Source organism: Dermacentor andersoni, chromosome 3, assembly GCF_023375885.2.
Source record: "Dermacentor andersoni chromosome 3, qqDerAnde1_hic_scaffold, whole genome shotgun sequence".
NCBI lineage: Eukaryota > Metazoa > Arthropoda > Arachnida > Ixodida > Ixodidae > Dermacentor > Dermacentor andersoni.
Window position 1 is genome coordinate 20648574 of NC_092816.1, and position 16096 is coordinate 20664669.

Genomic DNA, 16096 nt, shown 5'->3' on the forward strand with positions numbered 1-16096 from the left:
TTAAGGCCTGCAAGCATGTTGTAAATATATTATTCAGTGCAACTAACTAGCCCAGCTTTCTGCCTTAACTAATTTGTTTTTCTCTCACAAATTATATTAAAATAGTATGTACCGTAAGGAACCTGCAGTGGTCAGGCCCAGATGGCAGTGGCATTTCAGCTGTGTCTGTTGCACTGAAGGCAGGCTATTTGCAGCAGCAAGTATTGCATAGTTCTACAGACCTGATAACTTGAAATGTGTGCCAGGCCAAGTTTTCTGCAAAGTACAACTAACATGCGTGTAGAGCAAACACATCAAGTCATCCGTTATTGTCTGTACTCTCTTGGACAATGTCCAGAGCTGTAACAAGGAAGGTAACACTCTTGTACCTTTAAGCCTTCACTGCAGCAGATGCCAAGCTTGAACAACAGTTCTGGCCAAAAGATTTCAGACGCCCATTTACTGCCTTTGCATTTATTAGCAAGTGGGGCTATTGTTCATGTTTTGTTAAAATATTCAAATGTAAATTCAATTTGCAATCACAGTTGTGGTGCCTACTTTCCGGTCATACTTCAAACACTTCCTTTCTTCTCCCTGCCTCTTCTAGAGTGGAATACTCGTAAACTTGAGACGAGATAGCGAGGCAGACAAGGGACTTCCTCTTTTACTGTGTACAATGTTTCTCAAATGCATCATTGAGAACTGCTGGCCAAAGCGTCTAGCGCAGTACTTACTCCAAGCCGCTAAATGTGTTAAGCCTGCGCTATCCTCTAAAGTGCCAAAAGCTCTTTGCCTTCAACATTGAAGACTGCATGATGTTAACTGTTTGGCTTTCTCGCACAGGTCCATCTAATCTGCACTCAGGGCATTGATGTTCGAAAAACCCCTTGTCACCACCCCTCTGTGCTGGTGGAGCTTCCAGTCTGCCAGCGTGCTCACCGAGGTGGCAGCAAGGAGCCAGCCAAACTAAATGCCTGAATGCCGCCTGCTCAGCTGCCGTAGGCAGAGACTTTCTCCGTGATTTTGACAACCAGATGCTTCCAGAGCTTTGCTGCATTTTAATCTTTACTTACTACCGAGAGGAAGGAAATGGAAGCGGCCTGGTGTGCAAACTTGGAGCCTGCTTGCTCACACAATGAGACAGGAAATTGACCAGCGCATGGTAATGCTGAGCAAAAATTTTGTGCATGTACAGCTGCTTGCTTAATAAGTGTTTAAGCCATGAACTTACAAACTGGACATGCATCCCAGAGCTGAAAAGCTCTCTGCATGCACCTCTCAAGTGTGGAGTGCAAATTTTCAGCGCTGGTGACATGCTCAGGCTGTGAGAAAATTTGGATCTCCCTTGGCTTTGCATCATTAAAGAAAAGTGAGCAGCTGTACATATGTCTGCAGGTATGGTGGAGATAGCTTCCACATGTGGCATTTGTCCTTTTGCTAAATTAGTTATGGAAGCAGACTCCAAGGAAAAAGGTTGCTTGGGCAAAAACAAGCAAATATAGTAGAGGTGCTTCTGGTTTCATCCCATCTACCACTGCAAACACACTATAAGCACAGTGCATGCAAGGGGTCAGGTGAATGTGGTGCATGGACACGAAACTGAGCACTGCCAGTACTTCAGCAGAGGTTAGTGACACGCAGAGAACTAGTGGCAAGCACTTATGCAGCCATCATACCTTAAATGAATGGCAGTGGTAAGAGAATTCTGTTGTGTACTGGTAACGAACAGCTGCAAATTGAATTGTGTAGGCTTATGTTGAACAAACGAGTGTATTAGATTAGTTTCCAACATTTGAATGTACAGCTGTCAACACCTTGTACCAGTTGTTTGGGAAGTGTTGGCATATTTTAACACTTTTTTACAATGGTGCAATCACTTTTATTTGTAACCTTGTTTTACACTCTTTCCTTTGTATTTTTGGACCTGTGCTACTTTTTGATGGTGGTTAGCAGCAACCCGACTTTAATGCTAGCTGGTGAGGCCGTTGTGATGATACTAACTGGGGGAGCCACCTCTGTGGCACTGCTTCTTTCACATCTATATGACTGTAGGAGGATTCATTGGGTGATGTCTCAGAGCAGCCGCACTCCGTGCCACGTGATAGAGCATCTATTTGAGAAACTTGTGCGACTAAAGCAAAATTTCCAGTTATTGCGTATCCAGTGCAGTGTTTGACTGTGTACATAGAAAGTTGTGCATGTCTGCAAATCATATGTGCAGTAAGACGGCCAAAAAGAAAAAATGCATTTTACATTGTTTTAGTGAATAGTCACAATATGTGCAGTGGCCTTATTTCAATGTACGACTACTGTGATTGCACCCACTCCTAAGAATGGTTCCTGCTAAGAACATATTTGTTGAGATTTCCTTGTAAACATTATCAGCCAGACTTCTGTCTACTAAGTCAGCAGAATGAGTTCTTTGGCTTTGTTGTGCTAGTTTTGTAGACCGTAAGCATGTTTTTATGTAGGCCATCATCTGCAGTGTATATCATGAAATAGTCAAACCACAATATAATGAACTTCAATATAATGAAATTCTCGACATAACAAAGTATTTAACTTTCTATAAGTTCTTGTCTGTAGAACACCATGTATTTAGAACCTCAATATAATGAAGTGTGTTCACATACAATTTCAATATATTGCGATTTCACTGTCGCTGCGAAGGAATAACAAAGAATACCGAGACAATAAATAGAAGCCTGTGGGGACGCAAATGGTTGAATTACATGTGACTGCTTGCAAACGCACATCTCAAATTGCATGGCAGGCAACCAAGAGCGATCACCGAAGCATAGCAGTGTCATGTTTCGTATAAAGTCTAAATGCTATTAGATCCTATCGCACCCCACGCTGTATGCATTGAGCGCAAGTGAAAGTGTGCAAGGGTGAGGCGAGTAGGATGGTGGTTTGATGAGCGCTTTCTTTATGCACCAGAAATGTGAGGGGGGGGGGGGGGGGAAGGTAGCAGAGCGAGCTCGGGGTAACGTGACCAAGCCCACGCAAGGGCAGGCTGGTGCGCGTCTCCTTTTCAAGCGCGCCCAAGTGCATCCGCAGCTCACGCGCTGTTTGAGGTAATCTGTCACTGTTTGAGGTAATCTGTCACCTCTGCCGCATGTGCAGAGTGGGAATGGCATCATGTGTAGTACTGGAGGTTTCAGGGGTTGTGTAACCTCTAGTTTTGGAAACTTGTGCAAGTGAAAGGCAGGCAAAGCATTCGCTCCCCACTGCTGGTGCCTTTCACGATAGCGTCATCCCACTGTGAACGATGCTGGCTTTGTTTTGTACCACCAATGTGAAGATATTCTCAACATGACATGAAATTTCGCAGGCCCTTCCGTGTAAGAAAAATCCATTGCAGACTGTACTTAGTTGGATAAAAGGTCAAATTTCAATAAATTAAATTTTAATATAATGAAGCATGTTGCCGATTTTACACACTTCATTATATTGAGGTTTAACAGTACTGTATTTGCGTGAATATAAGACAGCCATGAATGCGAGGGGAGTTGGACGTTAAAATGTATTGCATTCATCCCATGAACTAATGTGTGCAATGCAACCAACTGTAGTTGTGAGCACTTAACTAAAATGAATGTTTTAGCATTGTGCAATATGTGCTGTACTGGAGCTGTGGGCATACATTGTCAAATTAGATCACCCCTTGCATAACACATGGCAATGAGGGCTGAAATTCATGCATGCCTAAGCAACTGCACTTATGTAAATAAGGCTGCACGAGTGTGCATTAGACTATTGGACTACTCCAAGAGGGTGCCCAGTTTTCTTTTTTTGTGCACTTGCATCTACGCAAGTGTGCAATTGCCTTTCTGCAAAACTAAACTGCCTAGTGCTTGAGCTCGCTGTATTTTGAAGTGCTAGTTGTGCGATAATTTTGTTCTGCAACTGTGATTTTTCAGCCCAGTAATTGCACATGCATACAAAGGTTGATATATTCATGTAAATACAGTACTAATGCACCACCACTTGTGTTAGCTATGCTTGTAAATTGAAGTTCTGCATTTTATTCTAGCCGGGGTTTTTAAATTTTGCTTGGCTTCATTGTGCTATGGTCATGTCAAAGTTCAGCCTTAATATAGGCTGAGTAATCACCACAGATTCCACTTGATTACCATGTAATGCCTCACCATGCCAATTTAAATATAGTGCCAAAGCCAAAGAGTCATTTTTGCTGAATCTAACTTCTCCTATCTCTGTATTTTATATGAGTAGAGGTGCTCAAACTCTTCTGTATAGGGGTTGAAATGGTCCTTTGTGGAATGCACATAACTATTGAGCGAGTTAGTTTTCGTACAGAGAATGGCCACACTGGCCAGTAATCCAATTTTTCGGGTTGGGTTATGCTGTTGGGAAGGTTGCACGTCTTTCAAGCGTACTTAGCAAACTGTACTGTTGTCATGTTGCATGTTACATAGGAAAGTTTCCAGACACATCCTAAAGCAACCAAAGTTCATGCATAATGCCCAATGGTGTCTTTCTCTTAGTTTGCCTCACTCTGCTGCTCAGTCACGAGACTTGTTCAAATGTTACCCCGTCTGTTTTACCTGGGATGTACTGCACATCAAGTAACAGAAGGTTGTCTATTGGTGGGATGTGTGTGTGTATGCGTTACTTGTTTTGGGAGCAGTGTATTCACAGGATCTTGACAGAGCTTTCCATTGTAGTGCTTGCAGATGTGAGAAACGGAATGCTGTGTAGAGATTGCTGCATACAGTCCATTTGTACCGTTTCCCTGTACCTTGCAGGGGTGGAGGACAGTAATAGTTCTAGTGCAATAGCTACTGCCTTGTAAGATAGCCTGTTGTATGTTTAACTTCAGGAATTTGTTTGGTATGGGAACTGCAATGACATTACTATAAGGTCCTAGTGCAATTAAACAAAATTTAAAAGTGCAATGTGCTTACTCTGAATGGCAGCTGTCCTCTAGCATTTCAGCTTCACACATCTACTGCACCCACCCTGTGTCATTGTCATGTCTTCCAAAAAACAAAGTTGAACACATTGTTGACATATGTTTTCTCTTGTAACAACAACAACCAAAAAAAAAAAAGAACTAAGTGTGCCCAGATGAGGAAAAATTGCAACTACTCTCCTCTAGTCATTCTCATGCAGAAATAAACAGAATCAAAACACCTTCTCCATGGCAACGAGTATTTTTAATACTTTTTCCATCTTCACTCACAACAGACTATACCTGCACAGCCTTTTCCAAGCAATGAATGAATTAAAGCCGCAATAAAACGCAAGATCTGCCATATCACATTGATGGGCAGTTCCTTGGCCAGCTTTTCAAAACAGGCAGCACAGATATGCATATGTATAATCTTCATAGTAATATATGTATATATGTACATTTATTAATCATTCGTTTCTCTTTATATTAAACCTTGCCATTGCTACTTTCTAAAAAAAAATGTAAAAACACCTGAAAACTGACTCTTTTTGATTAGAAAAATGACCTAGCACACAACTAGCATGACTTTCGTGCCAGCAATTTCCTCCTTGTGGCAGCACAAGTTGTACCTCTGCATTCACACTGACTGCAATGGCTTATTGGAAGGGGAAAGGGAAAAAAATGCTTTTGTCCATCCAACGCACAACTTACAGGCAAATCCTTCCATGAGTTAAGTCCGCAACCACAACACATTCCTGTCAGCTTTATGAACCAGCACAGCTGCAAGCATTCTACTACATTCTATGTTCATATCTTTGTACAGGAAAAAAAAAAAAAAAAAAATGTCAATGCACACATATTGCAGAGGTCCAAAGAGCTTGAAGGCATTTAGAAAACTGGGAAGGGCAGCTGGTGTTGGAATAGCACAACTATTGTTTAGAACGCAATAGTGTCACCACTCCACAAAGATACAAATTGAGCCGGACACAACATGAAAGAAATGAGAAGGCTCTTCGAATCCGAGCCCGTTACAAGTGCGTCATCTCCACAGGAATGGCATGCCTGAACATGGTACTTTAAGAAAGTCTTTGACCTTTGCAAGAGTTCCACGACACTTTAGTGAGCCTGGGAGCAAAGGGGTGGAGGAAAAAAAAAAAAAAGCCTTGCTGATGCAGTGCCTACTGCAAGACGCACATTTTGCGGAAGTCATTTTCAAACTCGTCGTCAATGTCTCTTGCGTCAGGCACTTTGCCTTCAGTGTTTGGCATGTACGCCTCGTAGTTGATGCCTTCTCGCTCATAGAATAACATGTACGCAGAGTCCGAGTCTATTTGATCCAGCTGAACTTCCTGCAAAGCAAGACACACGACTGGGGTAAACCACAAAGTATTTACAGAATCCAGCAGTAACTGTGCATAATTTACAACTTCCAGTCAGTCTGCATGCCACACAAGCCAAACCAAAGGTCTGCGTCGACAAAATTCTCCATGATAAAATTGGCTCCAACTGACAAATATTTACAAAAAAACAGTTCTGCAAATAAAAAATTTTGGAGGACCCTTAAGCTTCGCCTTTAAAAGTGGAACGCGATAGCCATTTAAAGACCCCTTACTACTTTTCATGCTTCCCGGCAACTGCGGCTTATGTAACCATAACGTTTACCAGGAAATGCTGGCTGCGAACACTATGCACGAAGGCAAGCTTTCTGGTAGAAACGTGGCCTCTTGTATGGGTTAATCTCTAGTTATTGTTTCGCACTTTTAATATTTCAGTCTGAGAAGAGCTAAAGGACATGCACTGTTGGTGTTTTTTTCCATTACATTTGTTTGTGGGCTGCCGTTCTCAACATTCGCAGGAATAACTTTGTAAAGATTGAAAGACAAGGTATGAGAAACTTTGGTGGTAGAGGAGTGGTTTAATTAATTAAATTATGGGGTTTTACATGCCAAAACCACTCTCTGATTATGAGGCACGCCGTAGTGGAGGACTCCGGAAATTTCGACCACCTGGGGTTCTTTAACGTGCACCTAAATCTAAGTACACGGGTGTTTTCGCATTTCGCCCCCATCGAAATGCGGCCGCCGTGGCCGGGATTCGATCCCGCGACCTCGTGCTCAGCAGCGCAGTTCGAAGTTTGGTTCCAAATTATTTTTGCCAAAACGACGTCCAACTCAGACACCTGATTTTCTGCTACACGGGCTCCCTAACGCTATCGCATTAAACGGTAACACAGCTGATATGCAGTGCTCAGCGATTAAAACGTGATAACTAGCCTGCATGGTGGGCGGCACTATTTGCACTACTGGTGAATTCTCGGTGATTGCTGGGGGCCAAATACCGTCACAATGTGACCCAAAGGCCCTTGCTTTCATACAATGCCTCCTTTACTAGATGCCTGCCGCGTTGCTCGCTTTCCCATTGTAGCGGCGGTTTCCTTAGTTGGAGTTAGTTCAGCATAAATTCCGTGAGGCGGCGCTCGTTGCCTTTTCAACTCCCGGCAAATGTGGCAGCGGCGGCTGAATGCATCCGCTGGCGCGTTATACGCGCGGGCGTCTGTTAGCGAGCGTTATCGCAGGCCTCCGAGACGGTGACAGATGCCACGTTAATCTCAGAGGCCGCAGCACATGATAGCAAGTTGCAGGCGTTCGCCACGAGAGGCACTCGTTGCCTTTTCGCGGAGGAGAGAAAAGGGAGAGGGCCCGGAACCGAGCTACCGGACAACGCGGCAGGCATCTAGTAAAGGAGGCATTGTTTCATACTATTATACCACAGTGCATCAGCTATGTCCCCAGCTCTGACCAGTGGTGTAAAGCAGTGGCTGCTATGAGGGCCAATTACAGCATTTTCATAATTTTAATAGCTGAGCACTGTGCTTAAGATCTGCAATTTACATGAGAGTGAAGCACACATTTTTTGAAGTTGTAGAGTTGTAGAAATAGTTGCAGATGTTTCTTGCATGCAGAAGGATTGTACTTAGCAAGTACGAAAGTTGAGAATCACTTAAAAGCTTTTATATTTCACACTAAAGTTGGTCTTGAAATATAGGACCTGGTGTCATGGTCGCACACACGTGATACAGAGCTAAATTTCCAGACGCCGTGTGGCAATAAAACTGTGTATCACGACACTGCTAGTAAAAAATGAACAAGATGGTTTCACATGCATGTTTTGGCTGTGCTTTCCCGTGGCAGTCACAGCGATTGCATGACCAAAGTGAGTTAGTGTACCATGACCTCATGGTACACCCACTTGCTGGGTATAGTGCCAGAATACACCACTAGTGTGCTGAGTGCAGGCGTCGTGGTGGCAACGAATGATACCTGCTGCCGGCAATGGCACAGCCCTGTACTGAAGTGTACCAAGCCGGTGTTTTCACTGCTCGCTTCGGAACCACATGCCGTTGCACAAAGCATGGCGTAAGTTTTTGTTTTTTCATATAGTTATGTGCTTATTCAATAAAAATAAGAAACTGTTTTCTTCATACTAGCGAACGATCATATGTCTGGTTGCCGTGGTAACACGGCTGGTCTCCAGGCATCATCAGCAGTGCCACAATCCCCCGTTGGAGATGCTCCGCATTCGGCTCACGAGCTAGTATATTCTAGGCACTATACGTTGGGTACCAAAACTGGTTCATAGAGCCAAGTATCATAAGAATCTCTAATACGATCGCGCCCGGTATGAATTTTTCAAAAGTCATTGCAATGCAGTTAAGATAGCTTTAGCTTAGCATATTTAGCTTAATAGCAGGCTTAGTGGAATAGTGGGATCAAAATGGGCATGTGCAACACACTAAACGACCCATAGCATTTAGCGCATGTACACTATTTCTCAGATTTTAATGTTAATGTCTTTGCGTAGTTTATGTGAAGCATGGCGGCGATCCCGGCCGCTCGCTTCGAACTGAATTTCACATTGCTTTTGTAGAATTCACTTCGTTTATAGCAAACGACTGTGTATACAGCTTTCGCTTAGTCCATAGAGTGTCTAAATAAATATCCTAGAGGGAAATCTGGCGCTAGTGTCTACGGGAGCTCTCTTGAGCGTTGCCTCAACCTACATGGGAATGATGGTAAGTACAGGCTTCAGATTGACTTCAATCTTTAGACTAGTGGCATTTCCTCGCGGCACAGTAAACGAAGCTATACTCAAATATTATTGCGTAAAATCTAATTTTATTTCTTCAGTATCTTAGATAATGTACAACATGTTACATAAGCTTCGTATGACTGAGATTGAAGCACGGTTTATTATGGTTTATCAACAGGACACACCAGTGTATGCATTCTTATGTGATTCTGTTTCCGATTCAACGCCAGAGAATAATTATTTATTTATTTTTACAAAAGCAATAATAACCGTGCACTACTGATATAAAAATACTCATCAAGTATTTATGGAAATAAAAATGTGTTCTGAGAAAGTGTAGCGCCCTTGACAGGAATGCTACAAGTGTCGTCTGCTACGACGCCTGCTCGATGCGAATGCGAGACTTTTCTCGCAGACGACAGGCACTTGCGAAGTCTCCCACTCTTTTGAAAGGCTGCGTCGGCTGTCACGATCGCCGAGCATCTTCAAGTAGTTTTAAGCACATCTGTTGCAGTGCTAGCTAGGGCTCTTGTGGCCTCGTACGAGTATGCTTCATTATATCTTATATTGACGTACCGCTTCTGAAGCATTATGGCGTGGCTTTGTACTTGCCCATTTTGGGACACTAGACTACAGCCAGGAAGCAGCAACCTTTCCTACCACAAGTAAGTTTGTGTTTTCAAAGTCCTAAAACACGTATTTCAATGAGCACATAAACGAGCAATGCATAACGAAGCCCTCAATAAAATTTGATTGTCAAGCCATCAGAAGTACAACTGTCTATGTCTTGTATCAGTAGTACCTTCTTTTTCCTATTCTGAAGTTTCATAAAGCACGTAACGCCACAGTGCCAACCTAACGCATTTAACAAACCAAGGTCCGAACAGTCAAAACATGGTCTTTCAACGTTTACGATGCCGTCGCTTTCTCGTCAGGGCTTCGACACCACACCGCAACACAAACATAGTCTCAGCCGCTGGCCCAGTGCGCTATCACCTCATCGAGCAACAGAACAAAGGCGGAGAGCTTTGCATTTCACTGTCCCACTGCAGGTTATAGCAATTGCGCTTGGAGCGAAACCAAAACTGCCAAAAAATACTTGTAGACTAGTTCGCCAGTCAACAGAATGCCAATCCGTAGCCTGTACATCCATCATTCCCATGATGGTTGAACGATCGCAGTGCCAGATTTCCCTCTAGTTGTACTAATATAAAGCTCTATGCGCTTAGTCTTAGGAGGCTTTGATGACAAGAGTATTATGGATAACCTTGCGAAGTTCTCAAGATTGCTTCTCGTTTTGAATGCATTGAGGCCTAACGAGAGAAAGCTCCTGGATCAGCGCCACCTGTCGGTGAAGTCGGGAGGCAGGCGTGACAGCATATAGCCTCCGAGATCAGGAGATCTCGGAGGCCATGGTTGACAGCTTGTACTGTTTGTACTGATTTCACCGCGCATCGGCAGACATGGAAAGCATAAATACAATGCATTCCTAGCTTTCACTGTGCTGCTTCTCGCACTTTTCGGACACACATGCAAAGCTTGCTGAATAGATAAAATCACTTAGGTTTACCATGTAAGTGAAATTTAAAGTCTAATCGAATAGTGTCTCGCACATAAACTACACTATACTAAAACTCTCTTTCTGCAAAGTTCGTTTGTGGAACGGTAACACTATTTCCCTTAACCTCTCTATTACGTTAACGTTAGACTAAAGCTTTCTAAAATAACCAGCTCTATAGAAGCAAAGCATAGAACCCATGCATTGAGATCAGTAACCTGTGCTAAAATGTTGCAATGCTGTGCAGGCATGCAGGCACAGACGATGACAATCAACGACACAGACATGCAATCAACGCAACCCTAAGCCTCCCTCAGTACAGGCACCTTTAGACGCATCCCTTTCATACGCTGTAATTTTTACTTATTTTATAAACAGCTATCGGATCGTTCTCAAAAATATACTTAATGAACTTTACACATTGTTTATACATACATGCTATGCATAAATGCTTGTTTTTGCATCATATTTTGATTACCTTTATAATTGCAAAAATTAATGGTAGCAACATGGTGGCGTCCTTGCTCTAAAAAATATACACAATGAACTTTACGCATTATTGATAAGTACATGCTATGTAGAAATACTTGTTTTTGCATCATATTTTGATTGTCTGTATAAGTGCAAAATATGAGAGCAACATGGCTGTGTCTTTGCGGTTGCCACTTCCTTCACCCAGCTTTCACTGTGCTGAATTCCGATTGCTGCGAACCGCTTTTCATACCGCAGCAGATGATATGAAGACATAAGCTACCACACTATCCTTATTGGAGCCGGTCAGGAGGCCCTGGCGCCCTACATCACTCCACCATGATGCGTCATGTCAGGGGCACCACAGGAGCAGTAGCACACAACCAAACTGATTATGCACAACCATGATTATGATTATATAGTAGTACTTAAACCATGGAGCAGCCCATAAACATTTGACAAAGACTGTACATACATACGCATGTTGCAAAATTTCACCGATGATATATTTCCCTCTAGATTTGGCATGTCAAATCTGCTTCCTGTATTATGCTTGGGCACTGAATATTCTGCTTCTTGTATGACCAAAATAAACCAAATGTTTTTAGACCAATGCATTTCCCCCTCATATACTACAGGGCCTTGCTTTATTCTACATTTAAGTGGATATATTGTGCAGGATTTAAGGTACAGTTTGGTCAAAAATGTTTATGCAACGTTCCACGAGAACTGAATTTCTGCTCCGTTAAATCATGGTACTTCTAATTCAATGCATCACTGTGTAGGTTGCATGAACTATATTATTGATTGAGACTGAATTTGAAGCTATGTGTCCTAGTTTCACACAAATTCGTTTTCTTTTTTTTAATTCCGGGCTTTTACATGCCAAAACCATGATCCCATCGTGAGGCATGCTCTAGTGTGTGTGTGGGAGGGGGGGGGGGGGGCTCCGGGTTTTTGACCACCTGGGGTTCTGCATGCACCCAATGTACGCACGGCACACTGGCTTTTTTGAATTTCACCCCCATCAAAATGTGGTCACTGCAGCTGGGATTTGATCCCGCATCATCATGCCAAGCAGCACAATGCCATAGCCGTTAAGCCACCATGACAGGGTCCCATTAACTTTTGTGGCCAACTGTACATACATGCATGAAGACGAATCAACTCACCTTGCAACTGCTGTCATTGTAACAGTACCACTTGTTGTTTGGATTACAAGCATAAGAGACATAATGCCCTCCTCCTAGAATGCCTGTGTGGCACTGGAAAACATAACAGCAGAGAAGGCATAACAAAATTAAATTTGTGTTCCAGGTTCTTACGTGCAATGTTGCAAAAATGCCATAATACAGTTGAACCCACTTATAACGATTCCAGATATAACAACTTATCAGTTACAATGACCACATTTTCCTGCATTTACAATTCTTTGACACTCCCTATTGAAACTGTGTTCACATATAAAAAACATATTCAAAAGCACTGCACTGTTACAACGAACAGTTCGAACTAGGTTGTGATAAGAGGGCGCAAGCAAAGTTTTGAACCATGAAAGTGCGATGTTACTGGTCACACAGCAGCGCAATCCCAGCTCCAGTTCAACCGTGATAAAGATACGACCGCAGCAACGAGCAAGTGCCGTGCACAGATTTTAGAAGCCACGAGGAAAGTCACTTGCTTACAACCATGCTTCCAAGGCATGTCTCCAGTGTGCGTCAGAGCGAGGCAGTACAATGTACGGCAGTTGTGACCTCCATGATAGCTCTGGCATGTGTACTGGTGCAATGTTGGAGGCCACAATGGTGGCACTCTAGTTATTGCATAGTTTTCTGTGTGCCACCATCTGCAATCCTGAAGGCACTGACCCACCACTCTCGTTCTTGTGTAGTTTTCCATGTGGTACCTCGTGCACTACACTTGGAGGATTTGGACCAATGGCCACTCATGTGTTGCTATCTTATTGTTGCTGTCGATATTCACACGGCCCAAGTCAGCGTGAACGTGGCATGATGCATCACTGCCACAGAAAACTGTAAAAGAGTCGGCAATCTTGATATGACGGTTTGTCAACGTGGCTCTTAGTGCACATGTGGCTAATGCTGCAGCCGTAACAGTTTCCACTTCCAGCCAACTAGAATGTTCACTATAGTATGCTCAATAGTTTAGAAATGCAAAGTGATTGGAAGAGGCCAGGTATTATGTTTTAATAACCACGATGCCACATTTTGTTCTTTATATAACATTTTTAATGTAAACTTGCCGCTAAATGTGGGAAAGTGCCAGGAAAAAAAAAAAAAGACGAAGATACTAAAAATGGGACTTTTGGAACAATGTGGTGTTGAATCATTACTGCCAATGCCAGCTTCAGTGTTGTTAATTCTTGTGCATATTGAAGGGCGAGTTCAGGTATACAGGGGTGGGACTGCCCAAGGTCATTTTGGAGCACGTTGCGTTTCGGAGCAGACTAAATTTCATTTTAAAGCAGTTTGGAGCAGGCCAATCTAAATTTTGTTGAGATAATGAAGTGTGGAATATGGCAGCGCACTTCGAAACCACGATGGAACACATAATAAATCAACATGAGTGCTGTACTGCAACTGTTTTAAGCAATGTCTTAAGCTGAATTTTGAAGCGAATTATCCCGATTCTGAAACTGCCTAGTGCATGCAAGTTTTGGCAATAGTGCCTGTAGATCTTTAATCAGTGGTAGCAGTAACAAAAAACATGTATTCTGCAATAGCGAGTCCGAATTTCGAAAATTAACCCAAGACATTTTTTATGAAGAACATTTTTCTTTTATGTCTTAACAGTGTGGGTGAAGTGCCTGGGTATGCGTTTCACCAACAGAGCGTTCAGAGAAGCCACAGTTATGAACTACTGTGGTTTACTGAATGCCATCTCTACATAATAGAAATAGTTTTGCCTTGCCGCAAGCCAATCAGAATGAGGGACGTGTATACATATATTTTAATATATACTAGCGTATATACTAGAATATTGAAGCATGGTTTGAGTGGCGGCACGGTGCATGCTTTTCTGTAAAGCCGAAAACATTTGTGGCACTGTGATTGAACTATATATGCCCGTGCCGATGCTCGTGATGCCAGCACAAAATGTTCTTAAATTATGCAGTTCAGTCGATGCGGGAACATAATTTCTGGATCACGATATGTCACTGCAAACCCAAAGAGCCGCAATCGACCTGGGCCGGTATAATGTAAAACTATTCCAATCTGTTTTTATTCAAAATCCACTATTTGCCCTTCGTGATAGGTAAAAATGGCTCCAGCCTCTCCCATATGGGCACAAAAGTAGATTGGCATAGTTTTATGTTATACCTGCCCTGGGGAAAGAGATGCTCACTGAATCCACTGAAGCCTCCCTAATGCAAGATTCTTTTGCATTCCAAGAAATCAACAATTTGGCCAGCACTTCATTTCCATAATGTAATTACTGCTGCACCTTTGTATGCAAGCTAAGCAGATGTACCGTCACGAACAAATGAAATGTTAATAAGAAATCAGAAAGTAGAACACCTTTCTTAAGTAATAACTTGCTACCACAATCTTGCGCCGCTACTTATCTGATTGACAAAGAGGGCATAGAGCTCACACTACTCACGCCACTGCTTATACAGTTGACAAAGGTGGCACAGGGCTCACTCTAAGCTTGAAGCCAAAATTATACCAAAACTACATATTGGCAAAAACAGATAGGAAAGAATGCTTTCATGTTAGCCTCAACTTCATTAACTACCATATAGCCACATACCTTATTATTCTGGTTCTATGTATGGGTTTATGAGGTGGATTCACTCTACGCAAGAAATAAACACATGAAGGCAAATCATTCGGAGACTACTACAATGAGTTATTCCGTTTCCAGTATAGGTGAAACTAAGAACATTTGTAACAGTGGCTTAATTCAGACTTTAAAACGTACACATAGCAATACTACATGCTTAGAAAATTGTTACCAGTCAATGTCCGATTTTTCGGACTTCCTAGGGGCTGCGAAAACATCAGAAAAAATGAATGCCTGTGCTTTACTGCCCCAAAAGCTCAAGTTGTCACAGGTACGCCCAAAATAGCTCTGAAGGCCTGCCAGTATACGTATTAGGCATATCGTGGCTCTTAATTCGACAGGAGGTGGTGGGTGCCTGTGTGTACAATTAAGGAGCATACCATGTCCGTGACAGTTGCCCCTTTACACTCTTGGTATGCTTCACCGCAACGCTTTCTGCATGCTTGTTTGCATAACACTGCTGTATCGCGGCGAAGCTGACTTTCGGGAATCGGCATACTGCAACGTGGCATGTTTCTTGTGATTTGAAGCCAACAGTCAGGATTACAAAGGTAGTGTTGGCGCCATTGCTAACAGCGGCACAGGGGTTCCCGCAGGTTCTTCCTTAGGGTTCCGCGAGACACTGACAAATCTTCCCTGGTTCCATGCATGCCAAGTAGCAAAGACGGCGAACCATGTGCATTTCTGCCCTTTGCCGATAGGTGTCGCTAGCGTGCACACTGATGTATATGTCGGAGGATTAAAAATTAAATGCACAGAGCAGCAAAACCCAGTTGGTTCTAGTATGGTAACTTGGCGAGCATGGAGCACCGCAACTGCATGATGCAAAAGTGCAAAAAACGGCGCTAGCGTCCAATCGAAACGAAACGGCGGAGTCCACATTGCCATAGCTATCAGCAGAAATCGTACGTGATACATCATGACTGGCAGCAACGCCGGAACGCTTCGTGCCTAACAGAGTTTCCTACAATATACTACAGGGAGCTCTGGTGCTGCAGTTGTTGATCCACAAAGGGAATGATGGGAAGCACATGGATTTCTCTGATCTGCGTGCTCGTGGATTCAGACGTTCTTGTGGCTTTGTTTAATAGGCTTTATATGCCTTCATTGTCGTAAATTTCAGAGCAATCTATACTCTTCGAAGTGCAGAAGATGCTGTGAACATGCACAATTGCTACTAATTGCAACGACTTAGCTTGTGGAGGTGGGCAAATCAAAATGCGCCAAACGTCTCTAGGCAATGGCATGCCCGCGATAAATTCATAAGGGCATTT

The 16096-nt window shown here is 43.0% G+C and overlaps 2 protein-coding genes across 9 annotated transcripts in view; one reads left to right on the plus strand and one right to left on the minus strand.

The window, feature by feature from the left end:
- The window catches only part of LOC126519281 (carboxypeptidase D-like), a 58073-nt gene extending 52933 nt beyond the window's left edge, over positions 1-5140 (plus strand). For both annotated transcript variants that reach the window (XM_055065488.2, XM_050168910.3), the window contains exon 26: positions 823-5140. Coding sequence is in view for 1 of the 2 variants with exons in the window: in XM_050168910.3 (XP_050024867.1) it covers positions 823-832 (10 nt within the window). In the remaining variant the exon portion in view is untranslated. The remainder of the gene's footprint in view (positions 1-822) is intronic.
- Positions 5138-16096, minus strand: part of Usp32 (Ubiquitin specific protease 32) — a 115367-nt gene continuing 104408 nt past the window's right edge. For 6 of the 7 annotated variants that reach the window (XM_050168868.2, XM_050168890.2, XM_050168862.2 and 3 more), the window contains 2 exons: positions 12188-12280; positions 5138-6246 (listed from right to left, as the gene is read on the minus strand). In XM_050168868.2, coding sequence (XP_050024825.1) covers positions 6076-6246; positions 12188-12280 — 264 coding nt within the window. In that variant the 3' untranslated portion in view covers positions 5138-6075. The remainder of the gene's footprint in view (positions 6247-12187; positions 12281-16096) is intronic. The other variant, XM_055065481.1, reaches the window with a different exon arrangement.